Source organism: Anthonomus grandis, chromosome 22 (assembly GCF_022605725.1).
Source record: "Anthonomus grandis grandis chromosome 22, icAntGran1.3, whole genome shotgun sequence".
NCBI classification, from domain to species: Eukaryota; Metazoa; Arthropoda; class Insecta; order Coleoptera; family Curculionidae; genus Anthonomus; species Anthonomus grandis.
This window is the reverse complement of record NC_065567.1, coordinates 36,602,265-36,618,842: the sequence shown is the minus strand read 5'-3', so window position 1 is coordinate 36,618,842 and position 16,578 is coordinate 36,602,265. Positions and strand designations below refer to the sequence as shown.

The 16,578-nt window shown below is 31.3% G+C and overlaps 2 protein-coding genes across 2 annotated transcripts; both read left to right on the top strand.

Annotated features, from left to right (window-relative positions):
* Positions 1 to 3,500: 3,500 nt before the first annotated feature.
* Positions 3,501 to 11,778, top strand: LOC126748890 (gamma-1-syntrophin). The gene is made up of 9 exons (XM_050458422.1): positions 3,501 to 3,760; positions 3,853 to 4,057; positions 9,297 to 9,456; positions 9,524 to 9,649; positions 9,906 to 10,249; positions 10,412 to 10,570; positions 10,657 to 10,881; positions 10,987 to 11,190; positions 11,384 to 11,778. Exons 2-9 carry the CDS (start codon positions 3,860 to 3,862, stop codon positions 11,489 to 11,491), a joined length of 1,524 nt encoding a protein of 507 aa, XP_050314379.1. The 5' UTR covers positions 3,501 to 3,760; positions 3,853 to 3,859; the 3' UTR covers positions 11,492 to 11,778.
* Positions 11,779 to 14,428: 2,650 nt separating this feature from the next.
* LOC126748889 (uncharacterized) lies at positions 14,429 to 16,298 on the top strand. The gene is made up of 2 exons (XM_050458421.1): positions 14,429 to 14,496; positions 14,558 to 16,298. Exons 1-2 carry the CDS (start codon positions 14,462 to 14,464, stop codon positions 16,194 to 16,196), a joined length of 1,674 nt encoding a protein of 557 aa, XP_050314378.1. The 5' UTR covers positions 14,429 to 14,461; the 3' UTR covers positions 16,197 to 16,298.
* The last annotated feature ends 280 nt before the right edge of the window (positions 16,299 to 16,578 follow it).

The window sequence follows — 16,578 nt, the reverse complement described above, 5'->3', positions numbered from 1 at the left end:
AAAATAACCTGACCCCTAAAACACCTGCGATTGGTCCACAGCTTACTCCAGCTCATCACCAAGCACGTCTGCGTACATGTATATTTAATAACTTAAATTTTATTATGATTTTTATTTGGGGTAATTAATTATAATTGATTGTCCGACCTCCTACTACTGTAATAAAAACTCTTTGTAGGTAAAAACTATTTTCTACTTTTTAGTTCGATTACCAATAAAAGCGTGTTTTTTAGTTTTTTTTAACTATTATTTATTTAATTCATATTCGTTTATTGTACTTTAATCAACAAAGCTTTATGAGTTAAAATATTTTGATTACGATAAATTCCCCTTTTACTTGCCAAATTTTGTTCCGTAAAATAATTTCAAAATGTATGTTCTGATTATTTTGTTGTAATTAATAAGAAGCCTTTGTTAATTACGGTTATCATATTAAATCTTATATGAATATTAATTACAGTAACTTGCGTTTATGAGACTTATCTGTACCCTAGCATGTGTAAGGAATACACAACGTAAGAATGCAACTACTCTAAAGACATTTTGGTCTCCGTTGTGCAGAGCCGCTTGCCCAAGCAAGTTCGAAAGAGTAAGTTGCAGACTCCAGAAATCAGTAAGAGTAACTCTGAGAGTTCAGGCATGCGCACATCGCACGCCAGCTCTATCTCTCTTACTCTCCTACACAGGATCTAAAAAAAAGAATTATAGAAAATTATAGATACAACCCGAGCTAATAAAAGCGTGTTAAAAATAGAATGTCAACGAACTGTGGCGAAATCATTTATACACAAATATATACAAATCGATAAATATCAATACGGATTTAGTGAAAATAGTAATACCTTGAGTGCTACTATGGACCTTGTAAACAAAATATCCACTGCTCCTGATAATAAAAATAAAATGTAGTTGCGGTATTTGTCGGATTTAAAAAGACCTTTGACGTGATCAGTTTTGATATAATAATAGCAAAGTTAAAAAAATGGGTTTTAGGGGTCCTAGTCTTAAAGATTGACTACTAATAAGATCATATTTATCTAACAGAAAACTGTATATTAAATAAAATGATTATGCCAGCTTTCTAAAAAAATATTTTGTTAAATATAATACAAAAACCATCAGGGCGTATAACTATGTTTATCAGATTTGCGCTGCCCTGCCTCATGACTTGGGTAAACATTCTACTGATGAATTTGCTTTAATAATTTTTCTTTGCCCCCTGACCCAAATAAGTTGACCTATATCTTTCGTAAGGTCGTTGATTTTCTTCTGAAGTCCTTTTTCCCAGATTCCTTGTGGGAATCCCTCACAATTCTTAAGCTCTCTCTCTGTTTAACTCGCTGTTAAACAGAGAGAGTCTTTTGATAAATGAGAGTTTGACATTATAGATTAATATTATAGAGTTCATGCCAAACAGCATGGCACTTCCTCCTGAATTGGAGGGAAGATTAACTTATTCCAGGTAACTTAGATATGACTTGCATAAGTTTATAGCTACTTTCATTTAATTTCAGTCTCATTACATTTTAGATCAGGTTTCTCGTACTTTAATGTACGTAATGACTTCCGTTAGTGATATAAAGTTTGATGCAGTCTGCACTCCTCTTATTTCTCTTTATTATCTAATTTGAGGTTCCGAGTTACTATATTTAACTATTTTTTCATTGCATTTCGCTCTTAAGTTATTGTTGTTCGGGATAGCAGTATTATTGAAAGTATTTTCTTGTAAAATTTATCAATTAAAATTAAGTTAGGTCTATTGTTATTTACTAGCTGATCTGGTCTCTACTTCGGTTCCAGTATAAACTGTTCTCATCAAGTGTGAGTATCGGCTCCAGGGCAAATACTAGTACTTAAATATGCTGGTGTTCGAGGTTTGAGCTCGATTATTTAAAATTTTATTTTAGTAAGCGTTTGCAACGTCAGTGGGGGCTGTATCTCTTACGGCAAAATTTTAAAAATTTTACGCAGAATTGTTATAATATTTTTCCAATACAGGAATTACATCGGTAAAACCCGCATAGATTTATAATTACAATTTTTTATGCTGTGCATTGCATATTGAAAATTAAAGGGTTGTTTTTATTAAAATAAAATATAAACTCTAATGGAATGTGAACATTATAAAAAACAGAAAATAAAACTCTAAATAATAAACCTAACAAATAATTTTTGAAATAAAAGGCTCAAAAAGACCTCCTTCTTTAGCTAAACAAAAGGTTAGCCTATCGTAAAAGCTGTTTCTTACTTTGAAAAGAGTTTGAGGTAAAATGGAATTAAAAGATTTAACAGTTATGTTTCTCAACTCTTCGAAATTCGTTGGCCTACTATATGATGTTTATAAATAGCTTCCTTAAGATAACCCCCATAAATAAAAGTCGTTTGGTGACCAATCAGGAGGTTTTGAAGGTCATTTAATATTGCCAGTTCCACTAATGAGGTGGTTAGGAAAAGTATTTCTAAAAAATTCTTTTACTCTAACCGCATTACGAACAGGACAGCCATCCTGTAGAAAATATACTGATCCCAGGTCTATATCAGAGAGGAGTTGAACGGCAGGGAGAATTTGGTTTTGTATCAACTCAAGATATTTTTCGGCGTTGAGAATACCATCAATGAAACATGGCCCAATATGGTCGCCAAAAATAGCAGCCCAAACATTCAACTTTTGAAGGTACGGAACTGAAAACTTCTATGCTCGTTTTCCTGAGACCAGTAACGAATAATAGAAGAACTCATCTGAAAACAAAATATTTTCTAAGAAATTTTCATTTGCCTTTTCCATCATGGTTTCACAAAATGCCATTCTTTGCCACTGGTCTTCACGAAACACCTCTTGAGTTTTGGAATATTTAAAACATTTTTATCCATGATTTTTTTCAAATACTCGTCACAGTTTTATGGTGCATACCCAGTTCCTCTCCAACACTTCTGCTCGATCGTGTTGAATCCAAAACTAAAGCACCACGAACCATTCCTTCTTACCGTTCTATCCTGGATCCCTTCAATAGGTGGTTATTGAGATTTCATGTGACAATTTCTACAGTTTTGGAGACAAAAAGATGTCTCAAAATTTGACACGACATTTAAAATAGTCTTAGCACAAGGAATCGGTCGATTTTCAAAATTCATTGAGAATATAATTCCGCGCCGCTTATCAACCACAAGTAAGTGAGTAGCGTTGTTGCCGTTTATAATGCCTATCTGTAGTCTTCTATTCACCAACCTGTATACGTTAGCAAAAGGTGTCGTTTTTCTGCTAGTTCTTGATTCAATATTCCCAGTACTAGTACCTAGTTTCAGTACTAATCTGGAGTTTGTCGGTCTTAGAGTTTTAAATAAGTTTCTGGTACTAAGATTCGCTTGTCGCGAATTTGCTTGAAAATGAACTTCATATAATTCGTGCTTAAGACTCCGTATTACAAACATGGCAACTTGGCAACGGCTTATAACGTTTTTACTCAAAATTTGCTGCCATCCGAAAGTCATGTCAAGTGTCAATTCCTTCATTTTTCTGGAATCTGGAAAGTGGGGCAATCAGAATTCTGGATTTGGTGAATTTGGTGTCATGTCACGTCTGATCGGTTTGTTTTGATATGGATTTTAGATATATCCACGAAATGAAGAAGAAAGCAATTTATCAATTTTCACGGGTCCCTAAGCGTGTCTCGTATGGATTTACCACTTCCCAATCATACAAATTGTGTTAAAAATTTAATATGAAGGAGCTTGCAATGCATATTAGCTGAAAATCAACAGGGTAAATCCATTGCATAAGTAGATCTAGTCCAGAAAAATCAATTTTTATTATGCCTTTTTTCCTGCTATAATAACATACTATGTTCTTTTCAGGTTCAAAATGAAAATAAATGCTAGGAGGATGAGCACTCCAATTGAAGAAAAACTGGACCAAAAATTGAAAGTAAGAATGGGCATGGTCTCGGTTAGTGATGGTAAGAGCCGACCAATACCATTAAGATTGCATTTGTCCATGGAAATTCTTAAACTTCAAAAAGAAGAACCACTACCAGCAGATCATAAACCTTTAAGTTCAAAGGTAAATTTCATTATTTATTTACTTTTTTATATTTTTTTACAGCAATAATAAAAAATAGTTCATTATTGTAAAATTCTGATTTAAGTTATAACATTCTGAGTATCTATAAAGTAAATTCAGGTACAATATAAATATTAGTGGAATATAGATTGAATGTGGAGCTGCTAACACTCACTTATGTTGGCCACTCTATTTTTTATATTTCTCAACAGTGCAGAGCAATGTGTAAGAACTATTCATCAAAACATGATAAATACATAATGTTTGAAGGCAAAGCTTATTAGATTTAAAAGAAAAAAAATATTTTTTTCTTTTTCATTTGCAAAATACTCTTCCTAGTCTTAAAATACCAGTAGTTTAATAAGCAGTTTTTGCTACTTTTATATAACGTAGGAGATGTTTAAAGACTGACCTTAAAAAAATCAACATCATAACACAAATAAATGTCTATAAGAGAATAATATTGTTACATTTATAGCTTCAATTACAACTTTACAGTTTTAGCATTGTCACAAAACAGAAAGATTCTAATTGAACAGGCCCAAGCATTAAATTGAATTAACGCCTAACATAAAAAAATAAATACAATTAATGAGCATTGGATGACTTCCAAACAAAACAATTTCTTTAAAAATAATTCAGTTGCCAGTGGTTTATCCAAAAATTTTTGTAAGGTGTAAGGACACAGAGAAATTAATATGTTCAAATTCAAATTGTTTATTGATGGACCAGCCACGATTACAACAAAAGAAAACAAATAAAAACTATAAATTAAATAAAATATAATTAAATTAAATAATATATATTCATAAATATCTAACCTTATACACTTGCTTAATAGCAACAATTTTTAAATTTGTTGCAATTTATTTTTCAATCTTGACCAATATACAGTATTGTGCAGAAATATAGCAACAAGCGATGTTTTCAAAAATATTTGCTCCTTTATTTATTCCATATTATTTCTTTACTTTTAAGTACACGCCTCTGTATTATTTATAAATATACCGAGATATCATAAGAATGTCAATGCAGAGTAAGGAAATTCATGTTTGTTTATTTAGACAATGTGCATAAATATAGCAACATTCTTGTTTCGCATTTATTTTATGACATCTCAGATAACAAAGAAGATAACATATTGTAAACATCATAACTACGCGGACGACACCCAGATCTATTTCTCTTTTAAAGATACTGATGTTTGGCAGGCTAATATAAAAATTAATGAAGTCCTTAACAATTTATTTATAGAAACGCAAAAGTTACTTTTAAAAGTTAATCCCACTAAGTCCACAGCCATTCTTTTTTGTAGTGATAATAAAGGAACAAATATTTTAAATAACTTGCAACTTTACATTAATAATGACAACATAACTTTTAAAAATTCTGCTAAGAATCTTGGACTTTTAATGGATTACAAACTAAGATTTAAGGATCATGTTACTCTTAAAATGAAAAGTGGGTACTCCGCACTAAAAATGATTTTTTCGCAAAGGGATTACCTAAATTTGCCTATAAGAAAAATGCTTTGTGAAACATTGGTACTATCCCAATTAAATTTTTGTGACACTATCTATGGCCCTTGCCTTGATTCTTCTGACTCATATAGAATACAAAAACTTCAGAATTCCTGTCTTAGGTTTGTATATGGCATAAGAAGGAGAGAACATATTTCACATAAGCTAAAGGTTGCGGGGTGGTTAAATATGTACAATCATAGAGTGTTGCATCTTATTTGCTTCTTTTTCAAAATTCTTAAGTCAAGGATTCCTTCATATTTACATCGAAAAGTTATATATCGGACTGACGTGCACAACTTGAATATTAGAAGAAAACAATTATTAACTATTCCTTCACACAATAAAGAATTTTTTAAGAGATTGTTTTCTTACTTAATAGCACACTATATTAACAATTATTGTATAAATGATTTTACCATGTCAGAAAAAACTTTTAAAATGAAAACTAAACTAATTCTAATAAATCAATAACAAATTACTCACTTAAGTATTTATAATAAAAAATTGTTTTTTATTTTTATTTTTAAATTATAAAATCGAATTATTTATATGTGCCAACCTTTTCCTTGTCCAATTCCAGTTCCTTTTCCTATTCTCTCCTTATCCCATCAGTATGCTTTTTATTTGTATTAACTTTCTTCTTTTTTTCTTTAACTGGGAAAATGCTTTTGTTTATTATTTATAAATGTCATTTATAATTTATAATTATTAAATATATATAAGGCCTCAACAGAATTCAGGGAATCTTGCAGGGGTTGTTCCCTGGAAGTCTGAAAACATGGCCTATTAGTCACCTTCTGGAATTTTATTTGTATTTGTATAAAATTTAAGTTCTATAGATATTTTTTAATTGTTTCAATACACATTAAATGTGCTCTTTGTAAAGAACGAACTATTCAATATGTGATATGCATTTGGTTTATAACAGAATTGTAATTTTTTATTTTTCTGGTGATTAATAAAAGTCTTATTATTATTATTATTATTATTATTATCAGTTAAATATCGATTTACTTGCTGTAAAATTGTTATTTTTGAATCTCAGAATTAACTTAAAATGGGTCGCTCAAAAACCGTCTCTGGTGATGTAAGAAAAATTATTGTGGACCATTACAAAAATGGTGTTAGGCAGAGTGACATTGCAAGAAGCTTACGGCTTCACAGGTCAATCATATCCAGAGTTTGCAAAAAATGTCGCCTTACTGGAACAGCTGCACCAGCGCCCATTCCTGGTAGACCCAGAAAAAAAAAATTTGAGGATATATAGGCAGCTGCTACGTATTTCCAAAGAAAATCCTTTTTTGTCTTCTTCCCAAATTTTGCCAAAATTAAAAAACGTCAAGGCTCGTTTTTACTTTGCCCAATCTCATGTCCACCGGTCTGTAGCTGATTGGAAGAAAGTCGCATTTAGTGATGAATCTAAATATAATTTATTTAGGACTGATGGAGTGATGTACGTCAGACGCCCCAGTGAACAAAGATTAAACAAAAAGTACATTTGCCCCACAGTTAAACATGGAGGGGAAAATGTTCTTGTATGGGGATGTTTCTCGGCTCATGGCATGGGACCCATAGTAAGAATAGGTGGCAAAATAGATTGTTTCATGTACAAAGACATTCTGCAAACACATTTAGTGCCATATATGGATGAAGTCATGTCAGTAACAGCCATATTTCAGCATGACAATGATCCAAAACATGCTTCTCAATTTGTTAAGAGGTGGCTATCCGATGAAAAAATAAATGTAATGGTCTGCCCATCTCAATCGCCAGACTTAAATCCTATAGAGAATTTATTGCATTACATTGACACCAAAATCAGGCACCTAACATGCTCTAATACAAATATTCTCTTTGAAATAGTGGAAAAGGCTTGGAAAGAAGTGAACAATGACTATATTATGAAATGAATTGAGTCCATGCCAAGACGATGTGCAGATGTTATAAAGGAGAACGGGTACTACACGAAATATTGAATTGATTTTAATTTAGTTGGGTTATATTATTTTTAGAATCAAAACTATTTTTTGTTGCTATATTTTTGAATAATAAATTTGAATAAAACAATTTGGTGTTTTACTTATTATGATACAAAAAATATGATAATATGAAAATATAAAGAGGCTCTAACTATTCTTGTAAATAATATATAAACCTTACTTATAAAATAGATACTAAAAGATATATAACAGGAAAGTTCAATGTTGCTATCTTTTTGCACAATACTGTATATTAAATCTAGTTCTATTGGCAATTGATTACCATCCCTTCATAAAGGAATAAACAATCCATAATTTGTTCTATGGTATGAAACAGAATAGAACTAATTTCAAAACTATTGTGTGTTTTATTTAAGCAATGTTGAGAAAAAACTATTAAAGACTTTGTGCTTCTGTTATAGGAATGTAAATTTTGATGAATAATAAATTTAGATTAGGTTGTTTTTATGCATATAGCAAACAATCGAAATTAGAAAATGCAGATACTGATAATATTTGAAGTTTTTTAAAGTGAATTCTACATTATTCACTGTATGACAATTTTACATTTACTTTAGTTACTGCTTTTTATTGTTTAAAAACATCCATAGTTTTCCCAAAACAGAATCCCATATAATAACTCTGAGACATTCAGACATTTTCGAGCTTTCTGGGACATACTCCCCATACTGCTCTAATAATTTCTTAACTAGAATATGTTGATAATTTTCTGATTAAAAAAGTTATGCTTGCAAGCTTCGAAGATAGTTTTTCTATGTGTTGTTTAAAATTTAAATTTGTATTAAGGTAGATCCCAATAAATTTTATAGCATTTTAAGAAAGTTATTATCAGTTCTTAAGGAGAATTGAATATTGAAGTTTTTTCTATATTCAATAACAATGAATTTGCACTAAACCACTTTTTTGCCACCTGTAATCCTTTGGTCAGCATACCCAGGGAGGTCTCAAAGTCCACATGGGATGCATAAAATGTGAAATCCGCAAATTGATCATCTATCGCCTTACATTTATCCGCATGTTTACACCTATTAACATTTAACTATCAAAAACTTTGTTCCAGAATTAACTTTCTGTATTATTAATTGTGTATGCTGAAAAATTATGTGGTCTGGACCTGTAAATTTAAACCTTGACAATTTAGCTTTGCATGCATTTAGAGATATAATGTGAGCAGCATACCATTGTTTAATCTTTAATAGAGGTTCATTTCAATTAAAGAATGGCCTGGGTTTAACCATTAAAAAAAAATTGAGACTGATTGGATTTCATAAGGAAAATTCAAACTATACATATAGGAAAAATGAACTGTGGTTATTAATAATTACAGCTTAAAAAAGATGATTTGGTAACTCTGGTAGGATATGTTGGGTGTATGTTGTAAGATAAAAGCACTATTTAATGCTGGAAGTAAGAGCAAATTATTCTTGTAGTTGTAATCAGAAATGGATAATACTCATGACAACTACAGTAAGATTCGAGATTTTTATAATTTTTTAAGAGCATAGCTGAGAAACACTGATTGTTACAAGAAACACTTAATTTAATTTTTATTTGATTACAGTACTAATTTTTGGTTTTATTTAATCAATTATTTCTTTCTGTCATTGCAATAAGTTAAATACATGAAATAGAAGTTTGCTTAAAATTTCCAATGAAGGGTCTGCCAAATTTACTTTAAACACACTTTATATACCTTCTTTTTTCAAATTTTTTTAGGAAAGAATGGTACAAATTCGACGGGACAAGGTAGGTGGTTTGGGTCTTAGCATTAAAGGAGGAGCAGAGCATAAGTTGCCAATACTGATTTCAAAAATTTATAAAAACCAAGCTGCTGACAGGACAGGAGATCTTTTCGTAGGTGATGCGATCATAAAAGGTACTAAACTAAATGACTTTCGGCTAAACAACTCTATTTAATTTATATATAACGTTTTTTTTTTCAGTAAACGGTGAATATATCACTGCTTGCCCTCATGACGATGCTGTCAATATTTTGAGAAATGCCGGGGATCTTGTTGTACTTACTGTAAAACATTATAAAGCTGCAACCCCTTTTCTCCAGAAGCAAGGTATGATGTTTTAAACTTATATGAAATAATTTTATTTTCAATATTTAATGGCCTATAATAGCAAAATGTGGTCAGATGCAATAATATTTTTGATAGTTTTTCTTTCCTAGTTTTGATTACAGTGCCATATACTCCATAGTTTTTAGTCCATAGTCTACGTTTTTATTTAATTCTTGAATATAAGCAAACTACACAGCAATAGTTCTGATATAGGTTATAGTATCTCTTATATTTAATTCCCAATTATTAATTTTAGAAGACAAATATTCTCAACAGACTGATAGCAATAGTGAAAAGGAAGCTTCAGATGAGAGCTTTCGGATAACTTCAAATAGCACTAGTAGTAGGCCCAGCTCTATTTGTTCTGAGATGGACCAAGAGCCAATTCAAACTCACTGGGTTGATTTTATTACAGTACCTTTAATGATGGCATATGTGACTCGATATATTTTTGGTACTGACAAGTTAAGGCCAAACTCATTTGAAGTTAGAGGCCTTAACGGGGTTAGTACAGGAATAATACATTGTGATGATTCTGCCATACTTTCTCAATGGCTTAAGTATATAAATGGGAACATAATTGGCTTGACTAATTTGCAAGTAAGTATTTAATGACTTCATATATAAATGTCACTTTTTACAAAAAAGCAAAATTTGTTTAAATTTAAAAATATTAGACATTCTATTTCCAAAAATAATGTTTTCTGTCTCTACATTAATTAAATTAATCGATCTGTAGTGCATTTTTTTATTATTTTTTAGATGAAGTTATACAATAGAAACTTTCCAGTATCAGAAAGAATAGAATATATGGGTTGGGTTAATGAATGTGTATTAAGCAATAATCAACCTTGGCAAAATTATAAGCTTCGTTTTTTGGCATTAAAAGCGACTGATCTTTTATTGTTTGATGTTCCACCGGTGAGTTAAAAGTACATACAAATTTTCTTCCTTAAATGTTACCATGCATATTGTTATACATGTTAGCCGGATTTTCTAAATTTTAGTTAAACTTAACAGACTGGAACAATTGTGATTTGACATTCAAAGTGTATCAAACGATGTTCAGGATAGTGAAAGACTCTGAAAATGTTGATGAACGACAACATTGTTTTCTTGTGCAAACTTCTGGTCAAGAATCCAGATATTTCTCTGTTGAAACTCGTCAAGAATTGTTACGTATAGAAAATGCTTGGCATTCTGCTGTTTGCAATGCTGTTATGAAATTAGGTGTAAGTTTCTATATTTTCCGATATATTTTTTGTATAATTTATTTATATCTACTATGATTTATTTTCATTACAAGTTATTTTATTATTTTTCATTTCACATTTTAGAGCAAAACTTTTACTGTAAATTATAATGGGAAAACTGCTGCTATAACATTAGATTGGAACATTGGATTTTCCTTATTTGAAGGAGACTCTAAAACAATAATTTGGCAGTATAAATTTTCCCAACTTAGAGGATCTTCCGACGATGGAAAGTCCAAACTAAAATTACATTTCCAAGATATAGAAACTAAGGCAATAGAGACCAAAGTACGTATATGGTTATGTAACGTTCTATAAAAATAATAAAGCAATATACGTGTCCACGATTTTTGTTTAAAAAAATATTAACGTTTTGAGTCTATATTTTTTAAAGCCTTTCAAGGCTATTTTTAATAGGAAATGATCTTTGTTTAGTTTGTATGCATCTGAGTTTAAACATTTGTATTTGGTACTTTTTTAGGAATTAGAATGCTCAATTCTCCAAAGTCTTCTCTACTGCATGCACTCATTTTTGACTGCAAAAGTGGCTTCTGTGGATCCAGGATTTCTTTGTTCAACTGAGCCTTAGGATAATTGTTAGCTTCAGGTTTTTAAATTGTTAATATTGTCTAATATTACGCTTATAGCAGTGTAAGTTGGTACTGAATTTGAAACTGAAACCAATATAAATGTTTTTTCTTGTTATATGATTGAAATCGTAAATATATACTCTTGTTTCCATATATATTAAAAAAGAACAGTAGCTTTTAGAGTCCGTGTGATTCCATAGATTTAAGGGTTTTCTTTGATATAATGCAATAGATTATTGATTTAAAAGACAATTATTAAACCCATTGGATGTTTGTGTAGATTTAATTTAATTTTTAATCTGCCTTTTTACCATTAAAAATATCAGATGGAGCAAACTCATTTGCCAGCCCCTATTTGAGGTAACGGCGTGAAAAAACGTGAGAGTGCTACGTTTTTATTTACTTATGGTGCAAAAGATTAGTGCACTAAAATTACACGGTAAATTGCATTAGTGCGGTAATTTGCTTAAATGTGTTAACCTGATGTTCGCGATTCAAATTTAACTAAAATTTTTTTATCAACCACTTTGTTTCACATATTAAAAAATATTAAAGTACCAATATAATTAGAATCGAATTCGTTCATATTATGAAATTACGATATAAACAAGTTATTCATATGCAGAACCCGGGGATTCAGCGGTATAGAATATTTGTTTTACTCGTTAATGTTAATTGTTGATACCACATAATTATTTAAGTCAAATTACATACACATGGTGTTTTTTAAATATTGCGACAAAATTCAGGGACGTTCTTTGGATAAAATTAAGCAAAAAAGTTGCTATTATCTTTTGCCTAAACGTCTAAGAATTGGAACTACAGAGTGGTTTTAAGAAAAAAACTAAACCTGATTATGTTTACAATCAAGTATTACTTTTATTACCGCGTGTGGAACTCAATGTATTGCAATAACATATCTTAGTCATAACTTGAAAAGAAAATTATAGTTTTTTACTCGCTCTCTACAACTACAGTTTTAGCCAAATGTAACGCAGTAAAGACCGAGACGCGTGACATATTGCACGAATCGGGGAATTCGTGAAGCATTATGGTTCTCTGTCTCTTTTAAGACTTGCATATGTGCTTCGGCACCCCATAAATAAGTTTTCCAATCGTGTATATTGATAGTTGATGACTGATGTCCTAACAGCATTAAATCGATGGATATATGCGTAATGATTTGAAAGGCACAGAGAAGAACAGCCCAGAAGAAAATAGCAATGAAACTTTTCTTTAAATGGCTTAAAGGAATGTTATACGGACTATTTCAAATGCGCCAAAAACATAAAAAATTACTCCTCGAACCGGAGCTGTCAACTTAAAAAATATTTAAAACATATCAAAGATGTTGATGATTTTGTACTCAGATGGTGGTTCCTCGTGTAATGAAATTCAAATCCGGCGCCATATTAACTTTCGCTCAAACCGAATAGGTCAAATAGGGGCTAATAGAGTTGAGGGTTATATATGTCATAATTAGTGCAAGATTCGCTTTAGTAGGACGCTCGCGCCACAAGAGTCTTCTCCGTGTTATGAATAGCCATATAGATTAATACTTCTCAATGATGAAAACCTACGTCCATTTCATACTTGGCCAATGATCATTCAACAAAATTGTTGGCCATGGCCTATCATTATTTCAAAATCGAGCGTCATAATGTATTTAAAAAGATACATCCTCGCATTGTTGTTGTTTTGTGCTTTAAGGGTTAAGAGCCTTAAGTTGGCGGTGGTCAAAACACCTTACAAGATATATACAATCAAGCCTATAAGCTAATTACTTAGCAAACATGGGCTGAACAGACTCAATCAAATTAATGTGGCACTGGTGGTAAACTGGGTTCCACCCAATGTAGCCATATTACAATTTTCACCTGAAAAAGCAGTTTAGACTCCGCAGTAAAGCTTTGAAGGCTTTTAATTAAAAACCCAAGTTTCTTGATGTCTGACATCACTACTAAAATATGGTATAAGGGTAAATTCGGAATCGAAGGTAATACCCACAGATGTAATAGCTCCGTGCGGAGCTATTTACATCTGTGGTAATACCAAGATCAGATCAATCTGACTAAGTCTGCTGAAGATGGTATTGTTGATGGAGTAGTTTAACAAAGTAATGGAGAGCAGTCATTAATTAATACTGTCTATGTTAAAGAATAGCTTTAAGTCATCGGCAAAACCCAGTCTATAACAGTTGAGTGAGCTATCCAAATCTTTCATAAACAAAATAAATAATAGCGGATCTAGGTTGGTAACTTGTGGTAGCATTAAAAAAATTGGATCCAAAGCCCTCATATATCACAAACCGCGATCTACCAAGTAGGTACGAATTAAACAAAGTAGTTAGCCTGAATGAATAGCCATAACGATTGAATTTATTCAACATATCAATCCTGGTAAAAGCTTTTTGAAATTCGATATATATATAATATTAACCTGAGACTGGGCATCAATGTATTTACAAAATATGACTAGAAAGCCAAGTTCCATATATGAATTGCTTATTTATGAAAGGGTATAAGTCACTACTTGACGAAAATCAAGATTACTATAAAATCTTATTTATAGCACGTATATCTACCGTTTAGTCTTGAAAGGATCTAAGTCTGTACTACCCGTAGCAAAAAAAAAGGCATCACAATATTATATTTATTTTTGAAAGGGTATGAGTCAGTGACTTAAATCATTTCATAAATTTACACGGACTGGCGGCAGTCGTGCCGCATCGGTATGCACGTGGCCATTACGAAAAGTTGTTTATTATTGTTTTGTTAGCCAACGTGTTCGGACTAAATATTTCAGTTTTTCTATTTGGTTTCTTTTTTAATATACTAAATAATATGAGTGATAGTGAGCATATTGAAAAAAAGAGAAAAAAGGGAGTTAAAAACACAGATGAATATAAAGCTGTGAGAATTAAAAAAAGTCGATTGCTGGGACAACCGTATAGAAACTATCGAGATAACATGGTTCCAGGAAAAGCTGTTGGCGAGCCATGCATGTAAGTTTAACAAAATTTTAAGTTTTTTAAGAAGTTTCTTAATGGGAATGAATTCTTGCAGGTGCAAGCTAAAATGTTTTGAAAAACTAACTCCAGCAGAACAAATTCACATAATGAATAAGTTTCGTTCTTTTTCAACCAAAAACGAACAAGATATTTACCTGCAAGGACTATTGGTGTCAAACAATATCAAGAACAGGCGGCCACGGAAAGAAGAAGCAAAACAAAGAAGTTCATCTTTTGAATATTTTGTATTGGTTAACACAGAGAGACGAAAGGTTTGCAAAAAAGCATTTTTAAGCTTGCATGGCATAAGTTCTAAGTTAGTACAACGGTTGCAACTTCTTTTGAATCTTGGAAAATCCCCGAGAGATTTAAGAGGCCTACAAAATAATCGAAAAACTGTTCCAGGTAATATTATTCAGATAGTCTGTGAACACATTTCAACATTTCCTGTTAAACATAGTCACTATGCATCCAAAGAATATCTATATCTGGATGCAAAGTTAAATGTCAAGAAGCTGCATAGCTTATTCAAAGAAAAGCATACAGAAATTGATGTGAAATATTCGACATATTACAAAATTTTTAAAGAGCATTTTGATTATAAATTTGGACGACCGCAAGTAGATACGTGTTGTCAATGCGAGGAACTTGAAATTAAATCCACAAGTTCCTCTTTAAATGAAACAGCGAAAAGAGCTGCTTTAGCTGAACTTATGGTGCACAAAAGACGTTCTAAAAAATTTAATACTAGCATACAAAATACAGAAAAAATGTGCAAAGAAAATGATAGAGTTCTCGGACTATGTTTTGATTATATGCAGAATATTTCGTTGCCGTCTATTCCCGTACAGGATATTTTTTACTTACGTCAGCTTTCTTTATTTCCTTTTGGTATTCACAATCTAAAAAATGGAAGTGCTCAGTTTTTTCTTTACCATGAAGGTCTGGCTAAAAAAGGGCCAAATGAAACATGTTCTTTTTTATTCAAATATATAAAACAAAATGTTCCTGCCAGCGTAAAAGAACTTCATCTCTATAGTGACGGTTCTGGGGGCCAAAATAAGAACAATGTTATGACTCGCTTTTGTCTTGCTGTTACTGACAGTGGAATGTTTGAAAAAGTTGTTCACAAATTTCCGATTCGCGGCCATTCATTTTTGCCGTGCGATCGTGACTTTGGTTTAGTCAAACGCAAACTAAATCGCATAGACAGGCTGTATACACCCATGGAAGTGTGTGAAGTAATTTGCAATGCTGCAAAGGGGCAAAAATTTACTGTCGAAATGGTCGATACTGATGATGTGTTAAATTTTAAAAACTGGTGGTCCAAGTACTATAAAAAAACTTGCTTTTCCTTGGAGAGCAGTGCTAGGTCTATTCCACGTTCAAAAAAAGAGTCATTCGCAGTTTCCACTTTTATGGAGTTTCGCTACAATCATGAAAGGAAAGGAACTGTTGAAGCCTTAAAGTATATTGATGGAGTACAAAAGAGTTCTTTTTTGTTAAAAATTCCTGATGCTGGAATTGTTCAACTGGCTAATGAAAGAGCTTATCCGGGGGAAAAAATTCCAATTAATATAAAAAAAATTAATGATATCAGGAAAGTAACTGGTTATATTCCTGAAAACTTTATGGACTTTTATGAGAAAATACTGGGCTGGCCAACCACTGATGCGGAAGCTGAGCATGAATAATAAAAGTTTTGTCTTATAGATCATTGAAATGTGATTTTTTGTTTCATCAAAAATGTTCAATATGTTTAGTTCTATATATTTGAGAATAAAGTTTATCAATGATGTTGTTTTTTATTATAAATTTAGTAATATAATTTACAAAACGAATGATTTTATTGAAGTTTTTAAATTAATTCGTGAAAGGATATAAGTCAGATCAACAATATTATAAATAAAACAATATTTGCTTTAAAAAAAAATTGTAAATAAGTAGAAATAGTACACATTATACGAATTGTAACTATGCCCCAAAAAAAATATATATATTTTTATTAAGTTAAAAATATAAACACTTTTTTTCGATTTTCTCAAAAAGTCATTTTTGTGACTTAGATCTCTTCAC

Bases quoted from the DNA above. Each gene is read 5' to 3' on its own strand.
- LOC126748890 (XM_050458422.1), top strand. From the start codon at position 3,860: ATGAAAATAAATGCTAGGAGGATGAGCACTCCAATTGAAGAAAAACTG. The intron at 9,650-9,905 runs GTATGATGTTTT...TATTAATTTTAG, and splicing joins CCCTTTTCTCCAGAAGCAAG to AAGACAAATATTCTCAACAG. The intron at 10,571-10,656 runs GTGAGTTAAAAG...TCTAAATTTTAG, and splicing joins TATTGTTTGATGTTCCACCG to TTAAACTTAACAGACTGGAA.
- LOC126748889 (XM_050458421.1), top strand. From the start codon at position 14,462: ATGGTTCCAGGAAAAGCTGTTGGCGAGCCATGCAT. The intron at 14,497-14,557 runs GTAAGTTTAACA...GAATTCTTGCAG, and splicing joins GCTGTTGGCGAGCCATGCAT to GTGCAAGCTAAAATGTTTTG.